Source organism: Oryzias latipes, chromosome 8 (genome assembly GCF_053564925.1).
Source record: "Oryzias latipes strain Hd-rR chromosome 8, Olatipes_Hd-rR_3.1".
NCBI lineage: Eukaryota > Metazoa > Chordata > Actinopteri > Beloniformes > Adrianichthyidae > Oryzias > Oryzias latipes.
The window spans coordinates 10,670,020-10,686,754 of NC_136244.1; the positions used below are offsets into that span (position 1 = coordinate 10,670,020).

General features: G+C 39.1%; 1 protein-coding gene across 7 annotated transcripts in view; it reads left to right on the forward strand.

Moving 5' to 3' along the window:
- atf7ip2 (activating transcription factor 7 interacting protein 2) overlaps positions 1-16,735 on the forward strand; it is a 39,800-nt gene that overhangs the window by 17,445 nt on the left and 5,620 nt on the right. For 3 of the 7 annotated variants that reach the window (XM_078951447.1, XM_078951446.1, XM_078951448.1), the window contains exons 2-4: positions 7,080-7,281; positions 10,665-10,737; positions 11,074-11,199. In XM_078951447.1, the coding sequence (XP_078807573.1) occupies positions 7,091-7,281; positions 10,665-10,737; positions 11,074-11,199 (390 nt within the window). In that variant the 5' untranslated portion in view covers positions 7,080-7,090. Of the gene's footprint in view, positions 1-7,079; positions 7,282-10,664; positions 10,738-11,073; positions 11,200-13,176; positions 13,243-16,735 lie in introns of all 7 variants that reach the window. The other 4 variants (XM_023957684.2, XM_023957683.2, XM_078951449.1 and 1 more) reach the window with 2 other exon arrangements.

Sequence of the window (16,735 nt, forward strand, 5' to 3'; positions counted from 1 at the left end):
GAGCATTCCACTGGTATTTAAACGCAGCACTAACGGACGAATTTGTGAGACGTGAAAACAGTCTCACGGTAGATCCGTGCGTAACTTTGGCTTCGTGTGTGCGTAACGGTCCTTCTACTTCGGATCTTACTTTTTATGTACTATCTTTATACTGTAATCCTAAAGAAAATGTCTATTTGCATTTAATTTTCGAAGTGCTGAACCTTTTCCATGGCTGTACAAACCCAGAGTCAGGAAGGGTTAATTTTTTAGTATTACAGGTTACGGTTAGGGTCAAACAGTAACGTGCGGTCAGATGAGGCAAGTGAAGCTCAGCCTCACCTGTCATTGTGATAAAATAGAAAAACGTGCATTAAGTAGATTTTATTTTCCACTGATCTGTGTTAAAGATACATCTTCAGTTGACTCGACACATTTTCCACAGTATGTGATCGTGCAGTGTTACAGTGTTGTTAAAGGAGACGTGCGGTGAGAATGCTGATGTAAGCACGCAGAAAAGGCTGTAGATGAAGCAAGCCTCACCAGCAGAGGGCAGACGTGAGCTGACAGCTGCTTTGAAGCTACACTGGTGCCGTAGAAAGAACAGACCGAGGACATCTTTCTGCATTGAGAGGGTCGAGACTCGTTAAACTAATGGAAAATAAGTAAAACTTTTCCACCAGATCATAGAGCTTTTTATGCAGAAGGATCGGCGCATGGACATAAAAAGTAAAAGGCCAAACATAGTTTTCAATTTTTGTTTTACAAAAATTTCATGGGAGTAATTGGAAAGAAATTTAAGTATTTGAAAACTAAATTTTAGGCCTAAAATAATTATTTTTATTCTAATTTTAACAGACAACATTTGATAATGTAAAAGCAGCAGAATTTGAAGTTGGAAAAATACCAGAAATAGTTACTGAGGGTCAAAATTAAATGTGTGCTGAACAAATCTGTATACTTTAATTTTTTTACAATAGATATGAATCCTTTGTTCACAAGAAGAGTGTTCTATCCATGTCTATAAAAGAAATATTCTCTGTAAGACAAATATGTTTTTGTGTGTATCGTATATGCTGTTAGCTGCTGTTGGATGAACGTTGAAATATTCAGATCTTGCAATTGTAAATCTGACTCCAGAGGAGTCAGTGCCTCACCAGCCATCAACCTCACCGCACTTCACTGGGGTCAAATAATAATCACCTAATGATTCCTGAGTGCTGCAGTTTCTGTTGCTCACCGCTCCCCCAAGGGATGGATCAACTGTGGAGAACACATTTCTCACACCTAGGAGCGTGACAACTAATCTGACTTTTTTTAAGTTTAACTTTAAACAAGTGCTGCCAACAACAACATTTTATGGAAGTGTATCAGTCGCATAATTCAAAATAAAAGTCGACACCGGAAAAGTTTTTAAATTTTCAAAAAAAGCTGCATTCGTTGACTCAGAAATAAAATTAAAAAATCAATCCGTCAAATGGCTTTTTCTTCTTAAACATCGCTCATTTTTTCACTTAATTAAAATGATTAAGAAAATGGTAGTTGACATTTCATTTTTAAAAAGTTCTCTGGTAAATGTGTGCCAAAATTCCATTAGAAATATCTAATTTGACAATTAAAATGGATGAACTGAATTGCTTTCTTCATTTTAATAATGCAACTGCATCAACTGACTAAAAAATAAAATTAAAAACCATTATCCATATAGTTTTTTCATTTTCTACTTTAACACTGCACAATCTGTGACAAAATTAATGCGATAATGCAAAGAGGATATTATATTTTCCCTTTCACATCCACCATGCAAAAACTGTTCCATAATTCATTTCCAGTCAGCAGTTCCAGGGGGGAGGCAGGGTGAAGATGTCAGTATGGTATGGCGCTGCAGAAGAGGCTTTGGAGCACGAACAGAACCGACCGGCTGCTCTACGGGAGAAAAGCGTGTCTCTGAGAAGTGCAGCCGGACTCGTAGATTCTTGTTTGTGCGCAGAGCCCCGCCTTCAGCCCCTTAGACTTATGGGAAGTGGGGAATCTTGGGTGTAAAACCATGAGTTAGGGGGCTTTGAGCAGAAGTGACTTGCATGCTGTTTGGCCGCTTGTGTGTGTACTGTTAAATGGTCTCTGGTCCCGGACAGGAGGGGCATGAAAAGGAGCGGCCAGTTAAGCAGCAGCTGAGCCCTCATTTGCCTGCCACATTGTTAAAATGAGATGAGTCATTGCAATGTATCAATATTCTAGCAATAGCCTACGTGCACGATAGAACTTCCGGTTAACTTCCGTGTTGCGAGTGTGAGGCCGACAACTTCCTGTTGGTCGTGTTATTGTTGTGGGGAGTTTTGTTGAGTTGCTAGTTTTGAGTAAATAGTAGCGGATTTCGGGTAAAAGACAGGCGTTTGGTGTTTCAACGCGTGACAAAGACTTCACAACATTGTTGTGTACCCGTGTGCGAATTTGTCAAAGTACAACAGTACTAATATAAGCTTTCATAGCTTTCCAGTATATGTGTCGGTGAGAGCCGAATGGTGAACACGGCGGGAGGACTTCACCCCAAGCAAGACGCGTCATGTTTTGTTTTTGCAGCAATCGGAAAGAAAATGCGTCATGTAAACACGCCGTTCGGAATACTTTGCCCCGGTCAGACTTGTTCGGATCAAAATTTCTTTCCGATCGAGATAGCTGGGTTATACCGATCGTTTAGCATGTAAACGGTTCATTCCGATCGTGTGTCACCACTGCTCTTGTTTACGTCACGCATAGATGGTGTTTCGCTGAGAGAAAGCCTTGGAGCTCATATGGGACCGACCAACTGCTCAGCGGACGCCCCGTGAAAAGCGCCGCACCACTCTCGCCTTGCTGGCTCTCCCCTCTCTTTCACCCCTCACGAGGGAGATGCGGGGGGATGCGTGCCCACTGAGGTCTGGACCCGGCACCCGAGCTCTGCGTTCGGGTTTCGGTGCCAGTGGACCGAGTGAACCTCTGAGCAGAGCAGCCGGATTTATTAATGTGTTTGAGGGGAGGGTGCTTTGTTACGTGTGAGAATTCGGACTGCGAGCCGACCCGCCGCTCTGGGTTAGCGGCTGCAGGACTCGCGAGGACAGAGCAGAGCACACAGTTTGCTTTTCAGAGCAGAAATGTCGCTCAGTTCTTAGAAACTGTTCAAAAACATCACATGGAATTGTGTTTCTAGTTGTGCCCCGACAAAATAAAGGCTGATATTATTCCCAGAGATTTACGTGCAGGCAGTATTCAGATTGCAGCGTTTCCCGCATGGTTTGTCCTGGATTTTGTGTCCATCAAAAGGCCAATGTGGGCTAATGTTGTTAGCCTCTCCTATCACTGGGTTCTTCTTCAGTTCTGTTCTTCCACAAAAAAAGCACTGACCACAAGGATTAAATATAAAATGATGAGCGAACAGGCACTTCATAACATTCACAACATTAATAAAAGCACGTTTGGAAGATCGCCTCTTATATACCAAGCTGCTGCATAAATATGTGACAGCAAAGGTTTGTTTACAACGGGACACATTTCCCTTTCGGTATTTTCGACACTATATTTTTTTCGATATTTTGCCCATGTAACCACGATCCTGTAGATGTCGTTCACGGCGATTTTCGGGAGACCTTGTAGACAACGGGTGAAATATGCCATTTCGCAATCAAAATCTGCCGTGTCGCTGCTATAGAAGTCGCAAACCGGAAATGGTCGGCCTCACACTCAAGGCGGCGGAAGTAGAACTCCTTAGTTATGTGCACGGAGCCTATTATCAGCTTTTCATATAAAAAATCAATCATTAATTTTAAATTAAAAAAAATGATAAAAGCACATTTTTTTAATGAAGGTTAAAATGTATTTATGCTACACATAACTGAAATGTAATGTATTTAATGTGTTTATTGTGAATATGAATTACTTGGACACCAGAAGGATGCTCTGTCCAGATGTTTGCGTATTTGTTGTTGTAAGCGTCATTGAAAGAGGAATGTTGAGATACAAAGAATTAACAGTTAAATGCTGTTGGATGAATGGTAAAATATTCAGTTTTTACTATCATAAATCTGACTTGAGAGGAGTTGGTGCCTCACCAGCCGTCAACCTCACTGCACGTCACTGAGTAGTTGTGTGTGTCAGAGAGAGGCAGAGAAAAGAGTGAGATAGAGAGTGTATGTGTATGGGATGAGAGAGGGAGGTGCCTGTGTGTGTGGAGGGGGTATCAGACCTTCAGGGTAGTCGCTGTGTTAACTCTGGCTAAGCTGCATTTGATGTGTGTATTGAGGGTGGACACTTTCCTTGAAATAAACAGAAGTACAGTACTTGCTGTTGTATTGTAGGGAGAGGAGTGTTTTCTGGAAAATAATACGGCTTTAATTGTGTGTGTGTGTGTTTGTGTGTGTACGTCTTGGCAGGTCAGTGTGGGGTGTGGCTCTTTGACTCTCACAGTGAAAAACATTCAGCTCTTGGTGTCAAACTTGTTCGCCACCCCTTGCCTAATGTGTTGTTATGGGACTTCGGCAGAGGACGTAGGAGAAAGACAGCATGAGAACGGGGGAGGGAAGTGTGGCTGAATGAGGTTTTACGTAAAGAGACCAGATGGTTTTTTTAAACGCGTCACCGTCTCTGTTAATCTGTGACTCCATGCGTGCACATCTCACAGAGGCTACAGCTTTGATGGTGTGGGATTTTTAATCACCGCGGTGATGAAGCAGCAGAAGTCGCGGTTAACAGCAACCTGCACCCAAGCCCCCGCCCCCTGCCGCCACCGAACATAAAATCCCCCATCGGCCGCGTCGCAAATGAATACAATTCATAATTACAAGGCAATGTTCTTTACAAACAAATAACAGTAAAAACTATCTAACTAATGAACTAACTATATAGGTGTTGTAGGATGAGTATGTGTGTCAGCGCGCTGCGTGTGACGCGCAAGAGTGAGTAAGAGTGCGCACAAGTGTGTTGGGGGTGCACGTTCATGTTTGGTGTGACGGAGTTAAGGAGAACAGTGATAAAAGGTCTCCCCCAGGAAAACTCTGGAGTAGAGCTGTGGCGGTGTGGAATGGAATTTTGATCACCGCGGTGATGAAGCAGCAAGAGTCGCGACCCCCCCCCCCCCCCCCCCCCCCCCCCCAAAACACAAAATCCTCCGGCGGGCGGCCGCGTCGTGCAAAGACGAATGTGTTTATTATAGTTCAAATAACGCACCATATGCAGAACTTTAAAAATATTAAATAAATAAATATAAAAGAGGAACGTGCGTTGACGTGTCACCGCGGTGATGCAGTTATTGTCACACGCCTATCAGACGCTGTGCAAATACAAAAGAATCAAATGAACTCGGAGCTTGCTGTCATCCCAGGGGGCTTGACGAAGGAACTCCAACTGCTGGACATCGGTGTAAACATGGTGTACACACCGGGACGAATTTCGCCCGCGATATTCGTCCCGGCACCAATGTGAGTGTGCACACCGACGCGAAAAAACGCCACGCGTCAAAGCGTCACTTTTTAAAAAACGCCTCGCGTTCGTTTTTTTGGTTTGACGCGCCGCGTCAAAACTATACGACCAATGAGAATGGCGCTTTTGCACATGTGTCTGGAGCTTCTGAAATTACAGTAGAACACAACTTGGGGGCGCTCAAACACAAAACTGCCTTTCTGAGCACATATACCAGCGTAGAAGATAAACGCCAAGTAGCGTCTACACTGCCGCGAAGAAATAATATCGGACATTCTAAAATATCCCAGAACCTTGAAATATTCATGTTTTCCTTGTATGATTCTGACAAGCGCTTAAATACTTGCTCTCTTCTTCTGAGTGAAAAGCGACTTTAAGAAGCGTAAAGTTGCGCAGCGCCACCTTGTGTACAGGAGTATTTCTGTTTTACATTAAGCGCCATCTAATGTCAGGGAATGAAATTGCATGTTCGCTCGGCTCATCGTCAGCGAAAATCGCCTGGGTGTGAACACAAAAAACGTGCGAAAAATGCTGGCGAATATTCGCCAGGCCTTAAAGGCCCGTACACACCGGTTGCGAGGTTGCAGTTGTAAGGTTGCGAACGGCGTGGGAGCGATGGATGATGGACGGGAACTAACTTTCACTAAGATTGGGAGGCAGCGCCGGGCGAGTTATGCCACAATCTGTGAATGGATTGTAGATGCTTGGGCTAATGTGTCTGCTTCCACTGTTCTTTGAGCTTTCGCAATAGCCGGCATTATTAATGAAGAGCCGCACGGCAACGAGACGGACTCTGACAATGACAAAAGTGAACCTGGCGTATTTGACAAACATTTAGCCCAGCTGTTTCTTTACAGATACAGAAGATGAGAAAAATAGAAAGTAAATCACAACCAACTCAGTTTCGCTCCTGCTGCTTTTTTAAACACACACTAGCATGCGTATTTTAATGTGTTAATGTGCCCGCACCCTAGAACCCGGTGCGCCCTTTGTGTGTGTCAAATACAGAAAAATCACCCATAACTGAAACTGCACCCTATAACCCAGTGCGGCCCATAGTCGTGAAAATACTGTAAGTGACAGAATGAGCGGTGTTGAAAAAGAAAAAGTAATTTGGTGGATTGATTTTGCATTTTATTTTTGAGTCAACAAACACAGTTTTATTGTGAAAATAAAAAAGCATTTCCTGTATTGACGATTATTTTGAATTATCAGACAGACATGCTTCCATAAAATTAAGCCTTGGATGGACTTAAAGCAGTGAGCATCTTTGGCTGTACCTGTTATGTTTGGCCCTCATTAATTTCCATGAATTTTTGTGCTGGTCGGACGTAAATATGTGCGAACATCATCAGCCAAGCCTAACATGTTCCTATTTAGTCTGAAGGATTCAGTTAGTATAATTCCTACACTACATTTGCATGGTCTTTGGTATACTTGCTATACCAATACTCAAGTATATTTAATACATTAACCTTCACATGATTTTGCCAAGTGTTAAACAAACGTGTGGTACTAATATTCAGGTTTTAATGTATTTATTCATTTATTATTTTTTTCCTAATTTAGGTCTCTGTTCACAGATAAACTATTTCCAAAGCATAATATTTTTATAATGGTGTATCTTATTATCTTTTGTTGTTTCACAGGTTTAACAAGTATGCCAGTGCTTCCAGATCAAGTCAGACCGCTTGGAGGTTCTGCTGGTAAACACAAGCCAGTCAAACGTGCCACCAAGAGACCCTTAGACACTCGGGTGGCCATTGGGACAGCCTTTGACACATGGCGCTCACTGAAAAAAGCCAAAGGTTTACAGTCTGATGCCGAAGTGGCAAAATATCTTCTTGATCTGTGAGTCACTATCATGATTGGATCACAAAAAACTCCTCTGTGGTCTGATTGTTTTAAAAAAAAAATCATTTTAGTAGAATACTAGTTAATTGACTAACGGTTAAAATATTTTTTTTTTGTGTCTTTTGAAAGATTGTTTAAGGGGTCTGCAATCTTTAAAGGGCCTATACCATGCTATTCTAATGCTGCATTTACACCGGACTCGATTTGCGCATCAGGGGTGTCAAGTTTTAATGTTAAGTCAAAGAACAGACGCAATCTGAGGTCCTGCGGCGCGATTGGGGCAGCAGGCGCGGTAAGCCCCATCAACCAATAAATTGAATTGAATTAAAAGTGAATTGAATGAAGACATTTTGAAGATCACCGCTAGCTTTGTAGAGAAAGTAGGTGTTTTTTGTTTGCCGGGGGGGTGGTGCTGGCAGCGCAGTCTCTTCCTGGAAGGGTCTCTTCTCACTTTTCTATAATAGCTAATGAGAATCTGCTCGTTGTTGTGAGTTGAGAGGGGAAAGTGCCTTGAGCGCAGGTTTTTAGAGAAATACTCAGAAATTTGTGAATGGATCAAAATACCACTTTGGGGTTTCTTTTCGTGAAGAATAAACATTATAATGCACTTCATATTTCAAAAAACGATTTTGCATGGTATAGGCCCTTTAACTCCAAAAGAGCCATTTGGTCCGGTTCAGGGGTCTACAACCTTCCGGAGACTTATGTGGCTCTTTTACCCCTTAATCTTTGGTTAAAGAAAAAAAAAAGTTTTAAAAGTTACTGTAATGCAGTGCTTCTCAATTATTTTTTGCCCCCCCCCCCCCCCCCCCCCCCCTTAGGAAAAAGAAAACGTTTCGCGCCTCCCCTAGCCCCCCTTCCCCCCCACACACACACAGTCGCCGCGGTGACAATATATTAGGATATAAAAAATGGCTAAGTATACCTAAAATTGTATCTTTTAACATTAACAAAAAAAACAATATAAATCCACTTTCAACAAATATTAACTTTATTTAGCCACACAGAAAACCTGGTATAGTCTAAAACAGAAAAAAAAGATTAGTGATTAGTGATTTTTTTTTCTTTCTTTTTTCTAAATGATCTATTGTTTATTCATGATCTCATAAAGTGCAGCTGTTTTACTGCATTACCTGCTGTCTTTATGTCAAATACTAACACCAACTAAACCACAGGGAGACAAAGAATACATTTATGGAAAATAGAGACATATAACAAAAATATCTACAGTATTTAATAAAGAATGACAGGAGACGGCAGGACGGCAGTTCACAGGTTTCAGGCTATTACAAACTCATATAACAGATAATAGGAAACCTACAGTGGCGCAGATTTTTTTCCAAGCACTGAGCTGCTGTCACCACAGCCCCCCTTTTTGCGCCCCGAGCAATTGCCCGTTTTACCTGTGCCTAAAACCGCTACTACTGCGCGCCCCCCCTGGCATCGCATCGCCCCACTGTTTGAGAAGCACTGCTGTAATGTAAAAAGTAAGTAAGTAGTCAAATAAAAAAAAAATTTGAAGCGAACTCAAACTTTATTCAAGTCATTCACAAAACAGTTGAAGGACAGTACATATTACAAGTACTAAAACATTTTGACAGATTTTTGCTGACATGCGCCACAAATGATAAAATAAACTTTTTTTAAAAATCACTGTTTACATTGCATGGCCCACTGCTACATTTGCTGCATTGAGATGATCCTGTGACACGGCGTGAATTTATTTTGAAAGAAAGTCATATGAACTTCTTTCAAGTTTTAAACTATTTTATAGTTTGAAAAAAAGGCTATTTTCTCTTCATGTTTGTTTTATTTAAGCAAAAAATCAATTGTTAATTTATGTTTATCATTATAGTAATAACACGAATACAGTGTCTTATTTTTCTAAAGGGTGTAGTAAGACTTTTCGGCTCTTGTTGTTAGTAAGAAGTCAACCCAAGTGGCTCATTAAGTGTTAAAGGTTGCAGACCCATTTAGGAAAATACACTTTAGTTTTCCAAACTCTATTTTTCTGTATTGTTTTTGTCAGTTTTGGGCCGTCAAGGCCTTCAAGTCCTTCTCTGAAAGCTTAAATAAAATCTGGAACATGTGTTAATTATATATAGTCCATGGATACTCATTAAATCATTCCAAATGGTCTGTCCTTTTCCTTTTATTGTGTTTATGATGGTTATACTTCTTCCAGATAGACATGTATTTTTCTATTTGAGCATTTAACCAATCGCATTTCAGCAGTCTTTTGTTGCCAGGCAGGGTCAGAGCTAAAAAAAGGGCCTTCACTATCTGTTTGGCAGGCCCTCTAATGTGAAATCAATGTCAGACATTAATTTCCTTCAACCAATCCGATTTTGCGTTGGTGTCAGCAGGGGTTTCTAAGAGGCTTATGCAACTTAACTGTATTCAGACCTTCTGACTGGATGACACCAGAAGTTTCAGGAATACAGGAAAATTTTCCCACATGCAGTCTTGTCCAGTTTGAGACAGAGCCATGGAGCACTTTTTGATCCGTGTTAGTTAAAAACAGACTTGACTGTAATGTACGCTATGGATGATTTTGCAGGAAAATCTCCTGCTGATGTCCTTGGCTTCCTTCCTCAGAAAAATCTGAGTGAAAGCATGAAGCAGCTGTACAGATTTGTTTGCATGGCGCTGACCATCCCCGTGTCCACTGCATCTGTCAAGCGGACATTTTCGGCTCTAGAGCAAATTAAAAGCTATGCAGAAACACAACTGGACAGACTCGGCTCTCAGCACTGGCCTTGATGGCAATGGAAAAAGACTTTTTGATGGAACTGAAGCGCGATAATCTACATAACAGGGTGATCGAACTGTTTTTGAGGAAAGAGAGGAGGACGGATTTTGTCTTAAAATAATCCGATTTTCTTTGATTAGTGAAATGATAAATATCATAATAATATTTTAAATTTATGTGGTTATTTTCAATGCTTTTTGCTGGCTGTAGTTGCATAACGAGATTTATTTTCTTTTTACAGTTTATTCAGTTTATTTAGAGGCATTTATTGTGGCTACATGAATTTTCAATATGCAATGCAGAGCTCGTTTTTGCATTGTAAAATGGTTAAAAGGGGGTTGAGTGATTCAGACCTAGCACTACTGATAGCCTAGGTGTGTAATGTCCCTGGTTTTTGTGAACATTAAGTCATTCCTTGATAAAGTGTACCTTCTGAGTATTTACAACAATTTAAATAAATACTTAAAAATGAAATATTGAGCTTAACTTTCTTTATATATTTCCTTCATCAGAAAAATGCCACAAGAACAAGTTAAAAACACCAAAAACACAATTTTTATTGGAGTGGGTCTTTAATTCAATAAGTTCTATGTGGGCATTTTTTTAACACTTTGTTTGTTTTTTTAAGAAAATTGGACAACTCAACCCCAGCTTCGCCCTCAACTATACCAATTGATTTAAAGAGATTTTCCCAGTCAGAGGTGAGTAAAAACATCAAAAGCTTTGTGATTCTTGTGTTTATCTTACCTTTTTAAAGATTTCTTTTAATCCATATTTCAAATTTGTGTTCTAATGTCTTAAATTTTTAATGTTTTCTCTAATGTTTTAAATTGGAAACAAATTCTAACTGTCCTTAAGCTAAACCTTGAGCCACATTGAAAGGAAGAATGCTTAAAGGCCATATATAACTGTGCCTTAATCCTGATCATTTTCATAAATTCAGCAATCAGTCACTATATTAACCTGTATTTTCAACATTTTGGTGAAGTTTTCTTTTTGTATTTATCTTGAAAGCTAAAAGTTGTCTGGGTTTGCAGGTGCAAAAGCTGATTAAGAAGGAAGTCCACATGGCAGTGAAAATGAAAGAAATCCAGCTGCAGGGTTTGATAGACAGTATTAAGAAGATCAACCATGAAGCTGACTTAGAAATCCAGAAACTCCAGGTGAGCTGAAAGCTTATGTCTTGTTACATGCAAACATATTGCTACGTTTACACGTTTTTTAATTTTTACCAGCAAATCTCTACCACCCACAGTTAGAAGAAACTTGGTGCAAAATGTCTAAGCAGTGCAAATGTCATACATTTTGCTCCTGGCATTTTCTTTCACAGCTCTATTCCAAAATATGAAAAACTTGGTGTAATAAGTTTGCCTGGGCTAAGATCGAAATTATACATTTTTCCTCCATGATCAATTTTCAAACAGTGAGCACTTTACTGAAATGAAAGGGACTCCATCTATACCTCAGTACCAAATCCAAATCCCTGGTTGGTCAAAGTTCAACCTGGTTTAACTTGTACATCAAGTTATGTGGCAGTGCGTTTCTACGTAGAACTTGAAAACCGTTGTGAAAACTTGCATAGCTACAAGTGAATGCAAGAGTCTTGAACGTAGAAGTCTAAAACGCACATTTACATGTGTTCAAATAGACTTATTAATGGAAGTTGTCACTTGAACACGTCTTGTTGAGGGCGTGTGAACGTATCTTAAAGGGCCTATATCATGCTTTTCTTGAGCCTTTCAGAATAAATATATCTATATATATATATATAGTGGGGCAAAAAAGTATTTGGTCAGCCAGCAATTGTGCAAGTTCTCCCACCTAAAATGATGAGAAGCCTGTAATTCTCCTCATAAGTATACCTCTACTATGAGACAAAATGAGAAAAAACATCCAGATAATCAAATTGTCTGATTTTTTTAAAGGGTTTATTCGTAAAGTATGGTGGAAAATAAGTGGTCATAGCAAAAGTTCAACTTAAGTTCAACCCTTGTTGGCAATGACAATGTTGGTCCATTACTCCATGCAAATCTCCTCTAGATTAGTGATGATTTGGGGCTGTCGCTGGGCAACACAGACTTTCAACACCCTTTTTCTATGGGGTTGAGATCTGGAGATTGGCTAGGCCACTCTAAAACCTTGAAATGCTTTTTACAAAGCCACTCCTTCGTGTGTTTCGGATGGTTGTCATGCTGACCCAGCCACGTTTCATCTTCAATACCCTAGCTGACGCAAGGAGTTTTTCACTCAAAATCTGACGATACATGGCCCCATTCATTTTTTTTACACGGATGAGTCTTCCAGGTTAACAATTTTAATTCTGGTTACTTAGAAGCTTTTGGTCTTGGCCATAGTGGAGTTTGGAGTGTGACTGTTTAAGGTTGTGGACCGGTGTTTTTTATATAGATAATGAGTTCAAACAGGTGCCATTAATACAGGAAATGATTGGAGTACAGACGATCCTCTTACTGAAAAAGTTACAAATCTGTGAGATCCAGAAATCTTATTTGTTGGTGACCAAATACGTTTTCCTACCATGCAGTGAGACGTCTTGACTTGCATATAAAATTAGAGTTTAGCCGATCACAGGTAGCTCTGCGGAGAAGGTGGGTGTGTGTGTGCTAGCCTGGGGGGAAGTTAGCTGCACAGACTCTTGCTGGAAGGGGCTATTCCTCATTTTCAAACGTATGAATGTGAGAACCCAATCGTTTTCGTGGTTTGGCAGGGGCTGGTGCTCAGAGCGCATGAATAGATCCAAATACAGCTTAAGGTTTTTTTTGGTGAGGAATTAATATCATAATACATTCAAAACCTCAAAAAAATTTATTTTGCATGATATAGGCCCTTTAAGACTTATTGATCTGAGCTTTCTAACATCATCTTGAATCCCATATGGACTTTCAAAAATGTTTCAAAGCTGTTGATCACGTTGTCGCGAAAGCGACTGATCACTACCAATCAGAATCTATGATCAAAACAAAAATGGAAACCTGTCTAATTAAAAAGTATAATCTGTATGTTTCAGTTTGCTTGTTTATTTTCAGATTTCTATTTTTACTTTTTAAATCATTGTCAACTTTAGTGTAAAGCTGCATGTTCTCTTTTAACGGATAAAAATTTGCTTTCCCTTTTTCCTTTAGGCTCAAATTGACACAGTGTCTATAAAAGTGGATGAAGCTTTTGCTTATCTGACATCTCAGAGCAAGGTGCGCATGCATAATTATACAGATTCTATGCCGTAACTATGGGGTAAGGAATCTGACAGTAAGAAATATATTCATAAAGACAAAGTTGTTCATAAATGAATACTTTGTGCACAACTTTGCAGGAAAAAATATGAATATAATGTTTAGTTTTATGTTTAACATGTATGTTTGTCTTTGTTTTGAGCACGACTTTTCTTTTTTTCCCCATTCAATTACATTTTATTTATGTAGCCCAATATTACAACAATAATTGTCTTAAAGGGCTACATACTAATAATTGTATAAGAACATGAAATCAATCCTAGAATATAATAGGTCATTGCTATACTAAACTAAACAGACTAAGCTAAACTGGGCATCCCTGCACTTAGACTCTCCGTCTTGGTAAGGCAAATCTCCTAAAAAAACGGATTCTGGGGGAAAAAGAGGAAGAAACCTCAGGGATGTCCACATGAAGGAGGGATCCTCTCCTTGGATGGACAGGCAATGTACCAGAACTATTAGAGAAGAATTAGCTTATCTAACGCTACAACTGCATGTTTGAATAGTGTAGCACAGTGGTTCTCAAACTTTTTCTCTTGTTCCCCCCTTTGGAGGAGGATAAAGGTTCATCATAAAATTGAATTTTCTATATTTAAATAAATTAAAGGATTTTAAATGTTCCTTTTTGTTCAAAGATACGGAAAATGGTACCACAAACGGTGCAAAAAAAGGATTTTAAGTGTTCCTATATCCTAATTTCCACCCTAACCAATAAATAGTGCACTATATAATGTGTTCGCTATTTTTTAGTGCTGTCCTAATCTACAATTACCAAATCGAGTGCCCCAGAAATTTCTCAGAAGTCTCTGTGAAAAACCAGTGTGCATCGAGGCTCACTAGATTAGCGAATATAGACCACATTGCATTGCGTTGAAACAATTTCCCCCCCAAAAAATTATTTAAATGTTTTTGTAATAAATCATCGTTTTTTATCTTCAGAAGACAGTGGACTCATAAATAATCGTTGAAAAATGCTCATATTAATAAAAATGTAACTTCATGAAATCCTTGACGTCACATCCAACGTTTAAAAAAAATACGTAGTGAGCAAGGTGTCCGAATTGTTTTTAAAATTCATGGCACCACATAGTGCCGCACTATATAGAATTTTTAGTAGTTAGGGGTTAGGGTGGGAATTCGGACACGTGTTGTCAAACAATCAAATTTTTTTTATGAGGGAAATGATAAATATCATAATAAATAATTTTCTAAAAGAAAAATGTTCACCGTGCGACCTCAGACACACCGGTTTTAGCATACATACGCACACACACTCATTCCACAACACATACTTTTCTGCATTCTTCAAAAAAATCTGATCACAGTTGCAAAGAAAGGCAGGTTTAGGTATCCAATCCAAACCGGTCGCATGTGCGAAATACGTCAATGTCCATTCTTTTAAGATGTTAAAACTGCCGTTAACAAGAATAATTACGTCTTCAAATGTCACGATTAGGATTTGGTTGATGTAAGTAATGTAAGCCCCACAGTTGAGAACCACTGGTGTAGCAGAGTGACTTCATCCATATGGAGTTGGGGGACGGCTGGGGGTGCGAGACGAGCCAGACGCGAGGTCCACGGCCAGTACAGGAGCAGGAGTACAGTTAAGCCAGAGGTCCATTACCAATTACAGGTGTCCCCTGTTAACTCGCTGTCAAAAATACTTCATGTGGTCACAGATATATATATCAAGTCAGGGAACATAGATTATTCAAATTATGCATGCGTATTGGGATTTATTTTTTTAAACTAAAAAACAAAGGAGCTTTTTAAAATGGTACAAATTCTATAACAGGAAAATATTTTGCTACCATAGCTCTGGTAATGGAATAAAATCGATCATAAAACAGTGATCTCCAGTCATTTTGTCTGTGCCAGGTGTCAACAGCTGATCATGTAAACAATGCACCAGAAGATAGTTTCAGACCCAGCAGTGATGGGAAAACAGGCCAAAAAGCGATAGCAGACATGCCACTCTACTCATTAGGAGTAAAAAGGTGCATGTCTGTCAAAATTGGTTGATATTAAGAGTAATCAAAACAAAGAATGGGCTAGGCTAACTGGCAGCCGACTGTTGCTGGTGTAAAAAAGATCAAATTACAGTGAATTAACAGGGGAAATGTTGTATTCAAGACAAGCAAGAGATGTAATCAAAACAAATCACATATTTGGTGTTGTCTTGATGACATTTTTCTTTACAAGGGTTTACATACACGGAAAATAGTCACTATTAATATATCAAACTAGTGTCCTCTAATGTCAGGGGTGTCCAAACCTTTTGCAGAGGGGGCCAGATTTCGGCCTGCATTATTTGAACCCCTTTAAAAACTTCAAATGCACTATTTAATGTACATTTTATTGCAATGGCATACTATTGACTTCCTCAGGTAGAACAGAAAAAACAGCTAAATACATTTTTCCCAGAATTACTGAGATTGCGCTAATAAATTTGTGCTAATAAATTTGCCTAATGGAAATTTGACAATGAAAAGAAAAGCATTTATCGAATTTTATTTTAGCTGTGCTAAAGAGAAGAAACAACTCATTTGTGATAGAAAATAAAACCCTTTACAGACCGTGTAAAAATGCCAATACAGAGGGCAAAGACGAATCAGAAATTGACTGTCACTTAATACATTTTTTATCTCATGTTTGGATTGTGTTGTGGCGTCCTCTCTCTTTGCATTTGAAATAATTTCATTTTTTTAAATTACAACCATAGTTTTTCTTTGTAAAATAATGTAATAATTTGTCCGGTAAAAAATGTGCCAGGCCGGTAGATTTTTTTTTTTTTATATCTTCCGGCCAACTTGGCTGGTGAGTAAAAATTTAAATGTTGACCAGGGGAGTTGTGACTTCAAACTTGGAGCATCAAAACACATGCAGCAAAATCAGTTCGAAGGTTGTAGCTGCCAAAACTGGGAGTATTACAACATTTGTTTCAACACCTAAAACAGACACTATTGAGTGCGAGAAGTGTTTCTCTTTGAGATCTCAAGCTCACAGTAGCCCACAAAATATCTGCTGCATTGTTCTGCAAACATTTTTTGCTTGTATTTAGTTGAACTTTGTGTTAAAAACTATTTGTTAAGAAAGTTAAAAGAAGGGAGACATTTTGTTTTTATTAAAATTGGTGTGAAAACATTGGAGATTTTATTTTTTGGCCATATCACCCAGCTCTAGTTGGTGTTGTCCTTACAAAGTTAATTTTCTATACCTCTGATATCAAAAGCAAGAATCAGAAATGTACATTTGAGGAAATGAGTATTTGATCCCTTGATGAGTTTGTAGGTTTACGCACTTAAAAAGAAACTGACATTTTGTCATCAATCAAACATTATTTTTTATTACATCCCATTGGTAGTAGGTTAATATAATGTGGGTTTGCCACAAAACACAAAGTCTTTACAGGAGTTTTAACAATCCTTAATTCTCTCAATAAAATGCAAAT